We start from the raw sequence: 14,291 nt of genomic DNA on the forward strand, positions 1-14,291 counted from the left end.
CTACACGGTTCGCTTTCGTATCATCTTTCACTGCCTGCCGAGTCTCTGTCGCTGAGATCTCTAGGGCTCCCCGGCACACTGAGACGCTGATTCACAATATCCCGTGCCTCCAAGCCTCATGGATTCAGACGAGAGTTCAAGTCCCTCTATGCCATCACCCGTCTCACCCTGGCACGGCACCACTGAATCCCGCCCTTTGACTGCTTCACCTACAAGGACCGACTATCGTCACCGCCGATCCTCTTACACATTTGAGAGGACCGAAACTCCGAAAAAAACCATGCTACCCATGCTGCTACTGAATGATGCGGATACTCTGGTCTTCATTGATCCCGCTCCAGAGGACCACTCCAGGAACTATCTCTTACCTCCAACCATTCCCCACCGCCTTCACAGTGAGAAGCTCTTGGCCACGGGGTCAACATACTTCCAGCGGCTTTTCAGTACCCGATGCCAGACTCTTATCCGAAAGCGCCGCGGTTTTGCCAACAGTCTTCCCGCAGGCGTCAAGTATGTTATTGACTTGACTCCTCCTACTGTGGATGAGGATGCCATCATTGTCCTGACCGAGGTGTCCTGTCCAATGCCAATCCGAACCTGGGCTTTGCTCCAGGAAGAATGGAATCTACCCCCCTCCTGCGTTGGAGGAGAGGATGAACTGGAAGTGTTGTCAGATGTCCCCCAGCGACCTGCAGGTCATCGAAATACGAAGTCACCCTTAGAAGAAGAGAAGGCAACCCATCCGAGCATCCTTGACTCTGAAGCGGAGGACGAAGGTCTATTGCTGAGCGAAGGAATGAACCGCAGTGTGTGGCCTCAACAACCAGCTCAGACTGCCCTGCCCATCGAGTACTCACCCCAGCGCCATCGTGAGGCGATCGAGCAAATCCTGCATGTCCTGGAAGGCTTGGATACAACACTTGATACCCCATGCAAACTGTGGACTTTCTTTGCAGTCGCCAAAATCCTTGACGTTGCGAAAGTCCCTGCGGTGAGTGGATATATCATGGCGTGGTTCTATCACTCCACAAACATCCACTTCCTCGAGATCCACCCCGAGATATCGTACCGTGTGTCCTGTGGAATCAAAGTGGCCCCTCTCTGTGTGGACTCGTTCATTGGACTGGTCGGAGATGAGGCGCTTCTCTACATCATGCGGGAGGCAAGGTTAACGCCGCCCAGAGCATGGGCGCCTATTCTTGACCGCAGCCGCGTTGCCGACTTCTTGGATGACACGGATGTGCAGCGCATCGAATACGCCAGCAAGAGTTTTGCCGACAAGATTATCGGGGATTTCTTACGCTTGGTTGGGACCGATATGCCGTGGATAGCAGACGTCGGCGAATTCGACAAACTAAATCAGCACAGGCGAGACTTTCCGGAAGATGAAGCGCTAGTACGCCAACTGATCACTTTGCTGAAAGACTTCATCCGCGCCCGGATCTATCGCGTTCTCTGCAACGCCAAAGACCCTCGTCGATCATGCAGTATTCCCGGACCCACGGAAGATGACAATATTAGGTGCAAATTTGACCCTCCAGCAGTTGTCCAGCGCATCATCGGCAGAAATTTCTGGCGTGATCTCTTGTCTCTGGATCTGCACTCGAGCCATGTTCTCCCGGTCGACCAATACCATAATTCGATCGCAGAGATTGGGCATGGAATGGCCGCGTTTGAAGGTCAAGAAAATGCTTGCGTCGATCATGTCCCCAAATACTCCGTTGAGCAGAAAGTCCGGGAATTCAACATGAGGGTCAAGCATCAAGAATCTGTCGTGATGTTCCATCCTAGCAAACGCAGAGCGCTGGGTGCGAATAGGGGTCACCTTTCGAATTCGTCCGTCAATATGAGTCGCCCCTTGCAAGCTTCTGAGCCCCTCGCGCCAATGGACGATGGGCACAGCAAGCCCTTCACCATTAACCTACGATACCCGGAGCTATCGCAGCTAGTCCAGGGATCAGCCAATTCAAGCTCATCTGATAATCCACTCGGCTTGCCCTTCCGCCTTTCCCTTCATTCCCCTTCTGATGAGAATCAGATTCCCGTGCGCTGCTCTGATGGCATGAACACAAGTTTGCCTCTCAATTCTACGACCACACCAGTACTTGATTCTATCCAGCAATCCACCAGCGTTCCATTCAACGCAGAGGAGAGGACCTTCGACCTAGACCATTTCCTCTCTGGGGCCTTCACCCGGGTGACCGTTCTCTCACGCGCTTTGCTGTTCCCTCACGGTGCAAACACCACGGCACTCGAAGCCACCGACACTCTTTTCTCGTTGAAGGACAACCAGTTTCGATTCCTGCCCCTGTGGGCAGGTGGCCTTGATGACGGATCGGGGGGCGTCTTCACAGACCAGAACATCCCAGTAATGGAAACGGGGGCTTCTCGGCACCAGGCCCTGCTGTGCACACTGGAAGCGTGGCTTCAACCAATACGGATCGATCGTTCAGTGAGATCGACCCGGATGATTCTTTGTCTACTGTTCAAGGCGCCTCTCACCAAGCTACCCACTCTCACGCTTCCGATCTGTTGTCAGTGGACTCTGTCGAAGGGCTATCTCAGGCGAGCCACGATGGGCTGACTCAGACATATGGTCCCGGGACTTCTATGTCTGCATCTGCGTTCCTTTTCGAAGATGAGTACGATTTCGATGTCCGAAGTGACGATGGTGACACGGTAGTCATGGGCTCACCCCGACTCTCCGACATTGACGATGACGAAGAATTTGATCTTGAGATGGAGCATCCTGATAATGACAATACTGATGATAGCCAGGACTCTCATGATAATCATGATGATGGCTTTGAGCTAGTTGATTCGCTCTGATTTCAATCCGCCGCTCGCTTGAAGGCTTTCTTTTTATCTTTAGCAGTGGTTCCTCCCTATTCATGCCTCATGAGTTATGACTACTTAGAGCTTTATGATGTCAAGCTATGGCTTGTACTCTTTATTTCGCATCAATGCATATGTTATGAGGTTCATTTGTTATCCAGTCTGTTTCAGCCTGGTGTCAGTAACTGAACCATCGCAGTTAGGGAAATCTTTGCCTTTTCTCACATGGCCCTACGTAAGATTATCTCAATCTCCACTAAATAAAAGGATCTAAAATAGACGGAGTCAAGGTCGCTGGGATAGTACGTGTCTCAGGGACAGAAAATATGAAGGAATCTATTTGATCTGTAGACTTGGTTACGTACTTCTCAAACAGGAAAGGTCAGGCACCTGATATCCTGACTAAGCAAGTTCACGGGAACTGGGCAGTGGGCCCGTGTCCTGGACCAAGCAACGCAACTGCTTGACGCCTCCATCATCCCGACACAAAGGTGGTTGAATTCACTCAAGCTCAGCACTTCTTGGCCACTCTGACTGCATACCCAAGCCACTATGGCTTCCTCCTCAAAGTCCCCGAGCTTCTTGCTCTAGTGAGTACACCTACAACGCGATGAGATCATCCATCCAACAGGCCCTCTAACTAAACCTCACCCGATACCAGCTCCTGCATCGCCCATCGAACTACCATCCTAGCCGAACACTCCTCCCCCGGAGCCTCATCGACAGCCGCCTCATCTCTCGCCTCAATCATCCTCCCAAAGATCTCCCACGACAAATCCCAGAAATTAACATACACCCATGAACGGCTCTTCGTCCATTATATCGCCGACTCGCCCTCCGGAGGCGCAGTCGACGACCAAAGCGGCCGCACAGAACCCACCTCCTACGCGCCCCTGAGCTTCATCGTCGTAGCGTCCGCTGAGCAAGGCCGCCGCATCCCATTCGCCTACCTACTAGAAATGAAGCGCAAGTTCCTAACGACCTACCCGCCCTCGAGCACGGATTACTCTTCGCTCCCGGCCTACGGCTGCGCAGCGTTTAATTCCGAGCTCCGCTCCCTGCTGCATACGTACAATACTTCTCCGCCGGCGGACTCGCTTGCCTCGGCGCGTCGGGAGATCGACAGCGTGCGCGACATTATGACGGAGAATATTGAGCGGGTGCTTGAGCGCGGGGAGCGGATTGATTTGCTTGTTGATAAGACGGATCGACTTGGAGGGAGCGCGCATGATTTCCGTATTCGGAGCCGCGGTTTGCGGCGCCGCATGTGGTGGAAGAATGTCAAGTTGATGGTTTTGCTGGGATTCGTGGTGGTCTTCCTGCTATACCTCTTTATTGGTATGGGGTGTGGGCTTCCGGCATGGGGGAAGTGCGTTGGTCACAGTTCCTAGTGGATATCCTCCCGGTTTGATTTCGAGTTCGAGTTCGATCAGCGAGCGTGGCGCTAGCTCTTTCTTTCCCTCCTCATCTTCTTCTTTTTCTCTCTTCTTGTCTCTACCTCTTTTTTTCGATTGATTCCCTAGCTCTGATGAGTTACGATACACGGTTTATGCCGCCCGCTCGCTTTTCGCTTCGAAGTTTTGGCATTGTTCAGCATGATTCTATGTGTATATTAAGTTCATTCTGTATCCATTCTGTCTTGGCCTTATTCAATATATGTACAGTGGTTTCTTGGCATTCGCAGCTCTCGAGCACATTTGCTCAGATTAGGTAGTTTCTGTATGCACTCTGCCACCCAATTCCTTACCGCGGGCATACAAGTGTTTCACTTTGCTCCCTTCTTACTCCTACGGCATTGGAATCCTACTGAGTTTACCGGAATAGTCACTTTTCTATTGGCTAATAGTCACATGACTTGGTGCTATCTACTCCATTGTTGTACCGAACTTGCAAGTTCATATAGCTCCTTCTCCCCTGACTGCCAGCATCTTACTCTATCCCTAGTTTAATTTGCCTCAGATCATCGGCGACGAAACATGTCACACAAGCAAACCATCTACGATATCGGTCCATTTAATTCAAGTACCAGAAACACAGACACGGAGTTGAATGTGTACGTCTCCAATAAACGCTTCAAAATTGATCTCTTTACTTCGAACTTTGAAAGTTCTCCTTCTTTTCTCGCCCAATATCTTCGACATGTCCGACATCAAGAACCAGAATGGGTCCCAGAGGAGTCTGAGTTAGATTCAGTTAGCGATTTTGAAGACCCTTCTGATGAAATGCACGATTGGATCTTGCAACCATTTTTGCCATTTTTCCAAGCAATTTCACCCCTGAACCCGCTTCAGCAGTACACGCTTGATGAATGTCTCTTTGCAGATGAACTGCACTACACAGTGTATGTAGTGGGGGATGGATTAGTTCCTGTTTTTCTCAACATCACTAAGAACAAGAAAAATCATCTCATCGGAGCACGTTTACCATCTTCCGTGAACTGTTCGCTTTTTCCCTGTCCACCAACCCAGGGAAATCCAGGTTTCGATTAATTCAAAGTCAGGAGCGCTGCCAGGAATTCCTTAAAGAGTATTCATTTAGAGGCAGCCAAAACCTCGCTTCTTCAAGATTGTCTACGGGGGCAACGCGAATATCACGACCAGAGAGCTTTTGACATACGCAAAAATTCGCGCGGCTAATTTCGATTTAACAATTCCGATATCACGGCTCGAGGGCCTGGTCCAGGATGACGTTGGTCATGTCATGGGTATGCTCTTATCATACATTGATTGTGGTGGAGCTAAACTCAATTGTATTGATGGACAAGATCCCAAATAGTCGGAGATACGACACAAATGGGTTGATCAGATTTCACACACACTAAAGCAACTACATTTACATGGTATAATTTGGGGAGATGCGAAGGCAGCTAATCTGCTCATTGATGTCAATGAGGATCCGTATCCAATTGACTTTGGAGGAGGTTATACTGATGGCTGGGTTGACAAAGAGAACTCTAACTCTTTTGAAGGTAATCTTCAGGGTCTTGAAAACATTAAATGGTACCTTTTTAGAACAGCCGCAACGGTTTTGATTGAAGAGCAGTGCAATACGTAGTCCTTTGTATAGCCATCCTATAGCCTTTGAGATCGTGCTACTTGACCAATCTAGCGCGTAATGAGCAAGTCATCTTATTACTTGACAATCTCGAGTAACCCTGTATAAAAACATACTTCATCCAAGACGTTACCAGTGTTTAGGCGCACATGCTCTTGGTTACTGGTAAACGTTTATCTTTGTTTCTAACCGCCGATCCTTCTTCCTCTCTTTGTCAACGTCAGCTTCTTCAGATGTGAAAATTTTCCTCTCCATAATTGGGTGCATGTTCAATTGAGTCTCGGTGAGTCTAGAATCGTGTTCTTAATGACCATTGCCGTAGAATCGAAGGAGGGTTAAAGAAAGGAAGCCTTGGGCATGAAGGACAGAGACTGGAGGAGTTAACAGCGTTACATATATATCTCTTGGTAGCAAAGACGGTTGAGATGAGTATGTCGGGAAATATGGGTTCTAATGGAGGGTAGGTTTGTGTCATGTTCCAGAGCTAATTGATACATTAGAGATATTGAGATATGATGAAATGCCGACCATGTAGGAATGAAGGGCCGTCAAAAAGTACATGGAAAAAGAACCGGCGTTGTGGAGAACCGATACTATTTTTGATATGGGTGAGAAGTAGACTGGGTGCCAAATAGATAATGATCGAGAATATATTTGCTTATAGGAAGAGATGTACCTCACTATCAAACTCACGTCTTCCGCACCCGAAGGCATCAGAGTCAGTCTGCAAGCGAGACAGAACCAGCCGGTCGTTGACCGGCGAGTCTGGATCTGTAATTTTTATACGCCACTCGTTTACCTCTTCAACCACTTAGGTCCGTAGAAACGGGATTGACGAGGAGATAATTAGGCGAATACACTGCCACAGTGTACAAGTACGTTGGAGAACTGGACCACCGACGCGACAAGGAGGATGATTGGAGGATATTGACTGCCCCAGATGAATCTCAAGGGTGCAATTGTTTCGAAGCAGAGAGATAAACAATGGCCAGGATTTGTAGGAAGACAGCAAGGCGTGTAATATCCAACATCTGATTATGGTTGTCGAAGAAAGTAATGTATGTTGACCAATGTGCTGAAGGGTTGGACGCTGTGTATCTGTCAATGTGTTCAATGGAAATTGATGTGCAGGTTAGTTCAGAGAGGAGACGGGAGTAGGTTTTGAAGAAGCAGCTAAGTATTGCCTGTCATGACAGCATTAAATCATGACTTGGCTTTGAAGAAGAGAAGGGGGAGTTGAAAGGAAAAGGGATCGTTGAATGTTGGGGCAGAAAAATTACTGATGATTTGGGCATCACATGACCAGCTAGGACTCTGTGGTCTCGTGACTGATCGTTTCTGATTGGCTAGCTTTAGTGATCCACTGTTCTCGGACGCGATTACGCGGGTTTTGGCCGATTGCAGTGGTCGCAACGCGACCTTGGCTTTCCCTGTCTTGCATTGGCGGAGAACTCGCCGCACCAGGCGCATCCGGTTTCTCATTCGACTCGACCTCGGCAGCAGCATGATTCATATCTACGGCTCGCAGTCGTTTTTCTCATCTGCTTCCAGTATCTCTGATCCAACCGCCCGCCAGCAATGATACCTTGGCGGCACAGCACAATTTCGATATGTCCGATTGGGAGAATGATTACGACTGGCTACAGAACTTCTTCCCTGGCTGGAAAGAAGAGGATCAGCTGCAAGTGAATCGCAACAATGCTGGCCCTGAACAAAACCAACAACAGAGCCCGCACCCTGCGTTTGCCGATGCAGCCTACGTTCGACTCCAGCAATCTCGGTCCCTTCAGGCGCGAGGTGTACAGATGAATCGACAAGCACAGAGCTCGGCGCAATATTCTCAGGGAATGGATCAAACGTTATTCCGGTCCCAATTACACCAGCACTCGCCGTACGAGCAACAGCAGCAACCGCAAATGCATCAACAACCTCAGCAACAACCTCCACGCCTACCTCAGCCACAGCCTTATAGACAAGCACAGTATCAGGCCCAGTATCAAGCGCAGCACCGGGCAGAACAACAGGCTCGACAACAGGAGGAGGAAAAGGCTCGACAGCGGGCGGAGCAGTACGCTCGGCGACAGGCAGAGAAAGAAGCTCGACAGCAGGCGGAGCAGCAAGCTCAGCAACTAGCTCAGAACTATGCGCAGTTCCAAGCGCGGAAAAAAACCCAGCAACTGCTGCGCCCGCCACCCCAAACTCACCGGGGCCAGCTACAGCAATACTACCAAGAGGCCCAGGCTCAACATCAAGAGCACGCTCAGTCTAGTTCCCGCCATCAGCAGGATCAAACGCAACCTGTGCCTCCTGTGACAAATACTGTACCGCAGGCGCTCAGGACCTATGCAACACTGCGGATGATCGGGGAATATCCCCCGCAGGCGAATAACACCTCTGCTCAGACAGATCGCAGTATCTCGAAGCCGGCTACTCCTACCGGACGGCAGACAAACCTGGCCGCAGTTCCTCAAGCTCCCGCTCAGATACCTCACAGTACCTCTGCTCCCTCGGTGCGGCCACTGATTTCGAAGGCCACTGTTCCCGCCATTGCGCAGAAACACAATGCTACTGCCCCTTCTCAAAGCTCCGCTCCGACCGCTCGCGGCATTCCTGTTTCTTCGGCCTTGCCAGTGATACAGCCAGTTGTTCCCGCCGGACCACAGCCAGCCAAGGCTACTGCTCCTATTCCCGCTTCCGCTCAGTCAGGCCGCAGTATTTCTACGCCTTCTGCTCCGCCAGTTAACATTGCACCTTTTGTGCCGGCCTCCACTCTAGCTGGACCTTCACGGAAGCTAGGCAGGCCCGCCAAATATCCTACTGCTGTGGACTCAGTCAACCAACCAGCAGGATTTGGAAGGTTCAATGACAGATGGCAGGTGCACTCAACGTCGAATGCCCCTCCGGATGTCGGGCCTGCTCAGGATCAGCCAAGGCACGGCCTTCCGGTGCTTCAAAATATTGCGCCTGCTACTGCTTCTGGCCTTGCCCCTGCCCCTCCGCGTGCTCACCCACCAGCTTGGAACGCTCACCCAAACATTGTATATCCAGCACCCGGTCCTCCTTCTTCCCTGGCAAATAGACTTGAGCCTGCTTCAAGTCAATTATCCAAGGGTCTGAACGCATCCTCGCAAAGTCAGCCTGCCCGAGTGTACAATCCTCCGCCGAACTCGGCCAAGATCGCGGCAAGACTCGCCGGTCAAGGTGCTCATGGTCCCACACAGCCACCAGCTGCGAAATTGCGGAAGCTAGATGATAGCTCCCAACAGGCTGTGACACCTCCATCAAAGACTACGTACTTGCCTAGATACATCCGCCAACCCCCGAGCCGCAAAAACATTACATACCGGTCTGACATTGTCGACCCGGTCAAGATCTCGGATATCCTGATAAAATTGGACTATGATCCAGCCACTATTGCTCGGGATGTATTGATTGTCGCGGATAAGCACCCAATCGAGAAAGTCCTCAACCATCATCTCCAGAGTCTTCGTCAGAATTTCCAGGCTGTAGACCACTCTTCAGATTTGGCCACTTTCCGGTGGGACCTTGTGGATCCTTATGTGCAATACCCGCCGTGGGTTCTCGATGCAGCCTCCAGGGTTCAAGAAACACCCACTAGTTCGACTTTGAGGCTCGAGACCACTATGCGCGCGCCAAACCTTCCGCCCAACTTTCCGGATTCTGCCAGACAAGGGGTGTCCCACGTGCCTGCACGTGATGCCCCCACAGCCCCGCTCGCGCGTCCCGCCGAAAGACGCCCTGGCGATAACACCAGCAACGGCAACGGCACCACCAGGCCCGGTACAGACACTCCCAGTGCAGGCATAACCAGCTCAGGCCTGGATGGCCCCGGTCTTATCAGTTCAGGTTCGTTCAATTCAGGCAGGAATGATGCATATGTGGCCAGCACAAGCGCGACAAACACCAACCTCCGTGCCAGCAACTTTGCTTATTCCCCTGCTATCTCATCCACAACTTCATCTGCATCATCAACGCCCAAGGCCACTCACAAGCCTATATCTACACCGCCTTCGGCAGTCAGCTTGAACGCCTTCCCCAAATCTCCTCGCGGCAAGCTTTCCCGGCAATCACCCCTGCCAAAAGGGCTACGCGAGCCCCAAGTTGTCATTCCAGCCTCTCCACATGCAATGGCTCCCATCAAGAAGAGGCCCGGCCGACCTCCTCACAAAGATGTTCAGGTCGAGGTGGAGATTGACAATCGCCCTGCCACTCAGTACCAAGTCTTCAAGTGCAAGTGGACCGGGTGCGAGGCTGAGCTCCACAACCTGCAAGCCATCCACACACACATTCTGGGAATCCATATTCCCCATCACATCGTGTGTGTCTGGGATAACTGCACCGATAAGCACCCTCGCGCCGCCGCGCAAATGTGGGAACACGTCCGAGATGATCACATGAGGCCCCTGGCCTGGGAACTGGGCGATGGCCCTGCGGCTTCGGTAACTGGTGAGGATGTCGACCTGCTTCCATCTACTGCTTTGACTTGAGATGATTACGTTGTGGTCAAATTTGAGATTTGTGACACATGTCTGATGGTAGTGTATTTCTAGCTGCAGATGATTACCAATCGCCTGAGATGATTAGCCAGGGACGACAAGATACAATGACCCTTCCGGCGGATCGCGACTCCGTCAAGATCTTCAGTCGCATCCATGGCTCCCAGACGAACAAGCAGAAGGCGGAGCTGATGGAAGAGGCTGGGCTCCACTGGAAGGAAAACGCCGGGCCTGACACGGATCTCAGTGATCGACCCCTTTCCACGCCACCCCGGTTGATGGCTAGCAGCCACACGGAGACGGCGTACACTGTGCCCGATATGCGAGTGGTGATTTGAGCGATCCCCAATGGAGTTGAATGGATGGGCGATACCTCCTGTTTCTGATGCAGGCGGATTTGTGTTCGGTCCGACGAATCTCTACAAGGCACCAGCATTGGGGGATATCGCTCAGCTGGCTGGCGAAGACATGACTACTCGGCTGGACTATGTATGAATGAACGAATCTATCCATCAATGAAAATGGACCATCTGAAGTACTTGTAGTTCCTGGGATCCTAGGGGGAAAAAACAAGGTGGAAGCCAGTTGGTATTTTGCCAGAAAATCATCAACCAGCATTCGCGCAGCTTGGTATTATACATGCATGGATTGACTTTGATGAAAGGTGTAGCAGTAGCAGTGTATGCCGTCCATATAACCCGATGACCCGAGATCGAAACCCGAGATCTAGAATCCAGTCCCATCCCCTGGTCCTAGCCATATTATAGAGCCTTCCCCGTAGGTGGCGGCGAGGTGGGTGTAGCCTCTGCAGATGATGTCGTGGCCTTGGCTGTCGTGCGGGCGGGCTTTGCGGAGTTGTTCTCGGCGGGCTCGTTATCATCGCGGGCATTGACGTCGAGGAAGTGGTATAGAACGATCATCATCATGGCGCATGAGCCTAGGAAGATGGCCAAGCGGTACAGGTCGCCGTCGGAGATCATTGTGAAGGTGGAGAAATGGGAGTCACCAGCGAAGCTTGAATTAAGGTGTTGACCGTTGAGCGACTAGGCTGAGCTGGCCAGAACAAGCGCGAGTGGCGACTGCAGTTCGGAGACCTGGGGAAATCGGTCAATGAAAGGACGTCGAAGGGATGAAAAGAGGCCGAGCGAACAAGAATGGGAGGAACAGGGACCAAGTCTGGGGAGGTCTGGGCAAGGAACGGGTTGAGTGGAATGGACCAGTCGAGAGAAGGACGTGTCATCAAACGTTTTAGCGCGAACGGACGACGCGGACGGTACGTCCAGGACTACGTGAAACCCGCCAGTTGCCAGTGGCCAGTGGCCAGTGCCAAGTCGGTCCTCCCGCTTGATTCTGGACTTGCTCTCTTTCCCCTCCTCTTCTCGCCCTCTTCTTCCCTCCATTCCCTCCATCCTCATTTCTCTTTCTTTCTCAACCTTCTTCAACACGTCTTCAATCTACGACTCCTCATTCTCCATTCGTGTGCTCCTCCCTTTCCTCTTCTCTCATGCGCCTCCTCGGTTCATCATGAACGATCCGCAGGCCCCGATTATTGTTCCCGGGTCCGCGAAGCCCGCCGGCCCTTCGCTGCTCGCATGTCTTCTCTGTCGCCACAAGCACCTCAAATGTGACGGCAACACGCCCATCTGTGGCCGCTGTCAACAGACCGGCTCGGAATGTCAATATACCAAATCGCGCCGGGGATACAAGGGCCCCTCCAAGAAGCGTCGCGCCGAGCCATACTCCCCCGACCAACTGATCACGGATCCTGCACCTGGCATGGCCGAAGTGCCCATCGACTGGTCTCTACAAGGGAGCTTTAATTATGCGCCAATCACCACAGTGCCATTGCCCTCTTCAGGATCGACCAGCCCGTCATTCAATAGCCTGCCCCCGACTACCACCACGACAACTACCACTATCACCAGCACGCCCCCGGCTCGCCCAATGACAGGACCAATGACACCAGAATCAGCTTCCTCGGTCGGCGGCGACGGGTACCTCCTCGACATCTATTACACCTACTTCCACTCTGCCCACCCTATCCTCCCACCACTGCGCCTACTCTTTCGTGGCAACCAGTGCCCTTCCTACTTGGAACACGTGATGAAATTCATTGCCGCCCATTTTACCCCGGCGGCCTCACCAGAAACCTATCGTCCGACCGTGGTCGCTGGTGTACAGGACCAGCTGCCCTCCGTTGAAAAGGTGCAAGCATGGCTTCTATTGGCGATCGTGCTGCACTCGCGCAACGAGCGTGGGGAGGCCAAGGAATGTCTAGATGCTGCGATCGACCTGGCATTCGAGCTTGGCCTGAACCAGGCCACGTATGCCGAGGCAGCAAGTAACGGGGATCCCATTCGGGCAGAGTCGCTCCGGCGCACCTGGTGGGAGCTGTTTATCGTCGAGGGCCTCCTGACGGCCCTTGGCTTGCAGCAGGTGTACCGTACGAACTTGGTGCCACCCGAGGTGCCCCTCCCGTGCGAGGAGCGCATCTACCAAGACGGCCTGACCCCGCCACCCCCGCCGACCATTGCCCAGTTTGATGAGCGTGTGTTTGCTGATGATGAGCGCGATTTCTCGTCCTACTCATATCGAATTGAGGCCGTGCGGATTCTCGGTCGCGTGGTGGCGATTCAGGAGATGGTAGAGGGCCAACAGGACCATGTAGAAGCCATTGATGCGCGGATTGCGAGCTGGTTCCACCACCTGCCTGAGTCCAAATCCGAGTTGATGCGACCGGATGGTTCGGTGGATGAGGTCATGTTTCAGGCGACCATGATTGTAAATGGCGCCTCCATCTACCTGAACTTCCCTCGGTCGGATCTGCTGTCGTCCCCCGCGGTCGCCTCAGAGGTCATTTGTGGTCACCATGGTCCGATCAGCGTCCCCGCCTTCTCCCACCATTCTCATGCCATGAAGGCCATCAAAGCAGCCAGCGAACTGTCCTCGTTGGCGGCCATCCGTCTGCCCGTCGAACGGCACACGCCGTTCTTCATCTGCGCCCTTACCCTGAGTTGCATGGTACAATTGGCAGCCTGCTCCGTGAAGGCAGGCCAGATGCCTGATCCCAGTCGTGATCGGATTGGCCTCACCATCGGCGTTTTCAAGTCATTGGCCCGTACCTGGGCCATTTCCCAATCGATCATGCGCCAGATCAAGGCTGTCGCGCGTGATGTGCTGGACATGGGCGTTCGTCCGAGCATTGACTCGCTTGATCTGACCTCGATCTTGGATGTCAATGATCGGTTCTGGATTCAGGATGGTCCTAGTTGAATTCAACACAGCGGCAGGACGATTTAACCTCGGGACCCTCTGAAACTCTCCTCGATATATGCCCCACCCTGGTCTGCGGATCACGGCTCGGAGAGCTCTGCTTTGTGGCCAGTGTGGACGATGTGCAGTTACACTACACTGGCGCCCCTTCCTTGGCCCTTCATCATCAGATGAGGGACTATATGACCCTCCGCTCCGAATCTAGCAGTACGCTGCTTAGCACCCGGCACTTCATCAGAGATGTTCCCACCTGGAGGGATGTTTTGATGCAGCTTGGCACGGCAAAGCACTTCCGCTCTCGGCAGCAGAAGATGAGCGGTCACCATACAGATATTCTCGGGCTATGAGCAATACCCATGAAGCTATTGGTGGTAGAACTTGTTCGCATAGACTATCATATCATGACCCGCAGTGGTCAGGCATATCCGCCAGAAATCATGTTTATCTTCCATGCTTAGCTTACTGTCTTACGTTCCATCTGCATTTAGTCAAATTCTGTTTGTAGACTTGAAATTTCGTCCTGCTTCTGTTCAATGGGATTCTTAGAAGATAATACGGACAGCCTGCAGCTTCTTGTATATCTCCTGGCCGTTTGTGTAGTTATTTCTATGA

At 52.2% G+C, this 14,291-nt stretch overlaps 7 protein-coding genes across 7 annotated transcripts; 5 read left to right on the forward strand and 2 right to left on the reverse strand.

Annotated features, from left to right (window-relative positions):
* Positions 1-280: 280 nt before the first annotated feature.
* N7458_004465 (uncharacterized protein) lies at positions 281-2,829 on the forward strand (the record flags this gene model as incomplete). The annotated part of the gene is made up of 2 exons (XM_056907847.1): positions 281-2,310; positions 2,370-2,829. The coding sequence occupies 2 exons, from the start codon at positions 281-283 to the stop codon at positions 2,827-2,829; spliced, it is 2,490 nt and encodes an 829-aa protein (XP_056766465.1).
* Positions 2,830-3,387: 558 nt separating this feature from the next.
* Positions 3,388-4,226, forward strand: N7458_004466 (synaptobrevin family protein; the record flags this gene model as incomplete). The annotated part of the gene is made up of 2 exons (XM_056907848.1): positions 3,388-3,425; positions 3,497-4,226. The coding sequence occupies 2 exons, from the start codon at positions 3,388-3,390 to the stop codon at positions 4,224-4,226; spliced, it is 768 nt and encodes a 255-aa protein (XP_056766466.1).
* A 2,969-nt stretch (positions 4,227-7,195) lies between these two features.
* Positions 7,196-7,402, reverse strand: N7458_004467 (uncharacterized protein; the record flags this gene model as incomplete). The annotated part of the gene is made up of 1 exon (XM_056907849.1): positions 7,196-7,402. The coding sequence occupies one exon, from the start codon at positions 7,400-7,402 to the stop codon at positions 7,196-7,198; it is 207 nt and encodes a 68-aa protein (XP_056766467.1).
* Positions 7,403-7,499: 97 nt separating this feature from the next.
* Positions 7,500-10,397, forward strand: N7458_004468 (uncharacterized protein; the record flags this gene model as incomplete). The annotated part of the gene is made up of 1 exon (XM_056907850.1): positions 7,500-10,397. One exon carries the CDS (start codon positions 7,500-7,502, stop codon positions 10,395-10,397), a length of 2,898 nt encoding a protein of 965 aa, XP_056766468.1.
* Positions 10,398-10,435: 38 nt separating this feature from the next.
* Positions 10,436-10,744, forward strand: N7458_004469 (uncharacterized protein; the record flags this gene model as incomplete). The annotated part of the gene is made up of 1 exon (XM_056907851.1): positions 10,436-10,744. One exon carries the CDS (start codon positions 10,436-10,438, stop codon positions 10,742-10,744), a length of 309 nt encoding a protein of 102 aa, XP_056766469.1.
* A 423-nt stretch (positions 10,745-11,167) lies between these two features.
* Positions 11,168-11,386, reverse strand: N7458_004470 (dolichyl-diphosphooligosaccharide--protein glycosyltransferase subunit 4; the record flags this gene model as incomplete). The annotated part of the gene is made up of 1 exon (XM_056907852.1): positions 11,168-11,386. One exon carries the CDS (start codon positions 11,384-11,386, stop codon positions 11,168-11,170), a length of 219 nt encoding a protein of 72 aa, XP_056766470.1.
* Positions 11,387-11,930: 544 nt separating this feature from the next.
* On the forward strand, positions 11,931-13,679 carry N7458_004471 (Zn(II)2Cys6 transcription factor; the record flags this gene model as incomplete). Its single annotated transcript, XM_056907853.1, has 1 exon — positions 11,931-13,679. One exon carries the CDS (start codon positions 11,931-11,933, stop codon positions 13,677-13,679), a length of 1,749 nt encoding a protein of 582 aa, XP_056766471.1.
* Positions 13,680-14,291: the final 612 nt, after the last annotated feature.

Source organism: Penicillium daleae (assembly GCF_028827525.1).
Source record: "Penicillium daleae strain IBT 16125 chromosome Unknown utg000005l_segment0_segment0, whole genome shotgun sequence".
NCBI classification, from domain to species: Eukaryota; Fungi; Ascomycota; class Eurotiomycetes; order Eurotiales; family Aspergillaceae; genus Penicillium; species Penicillium daleae.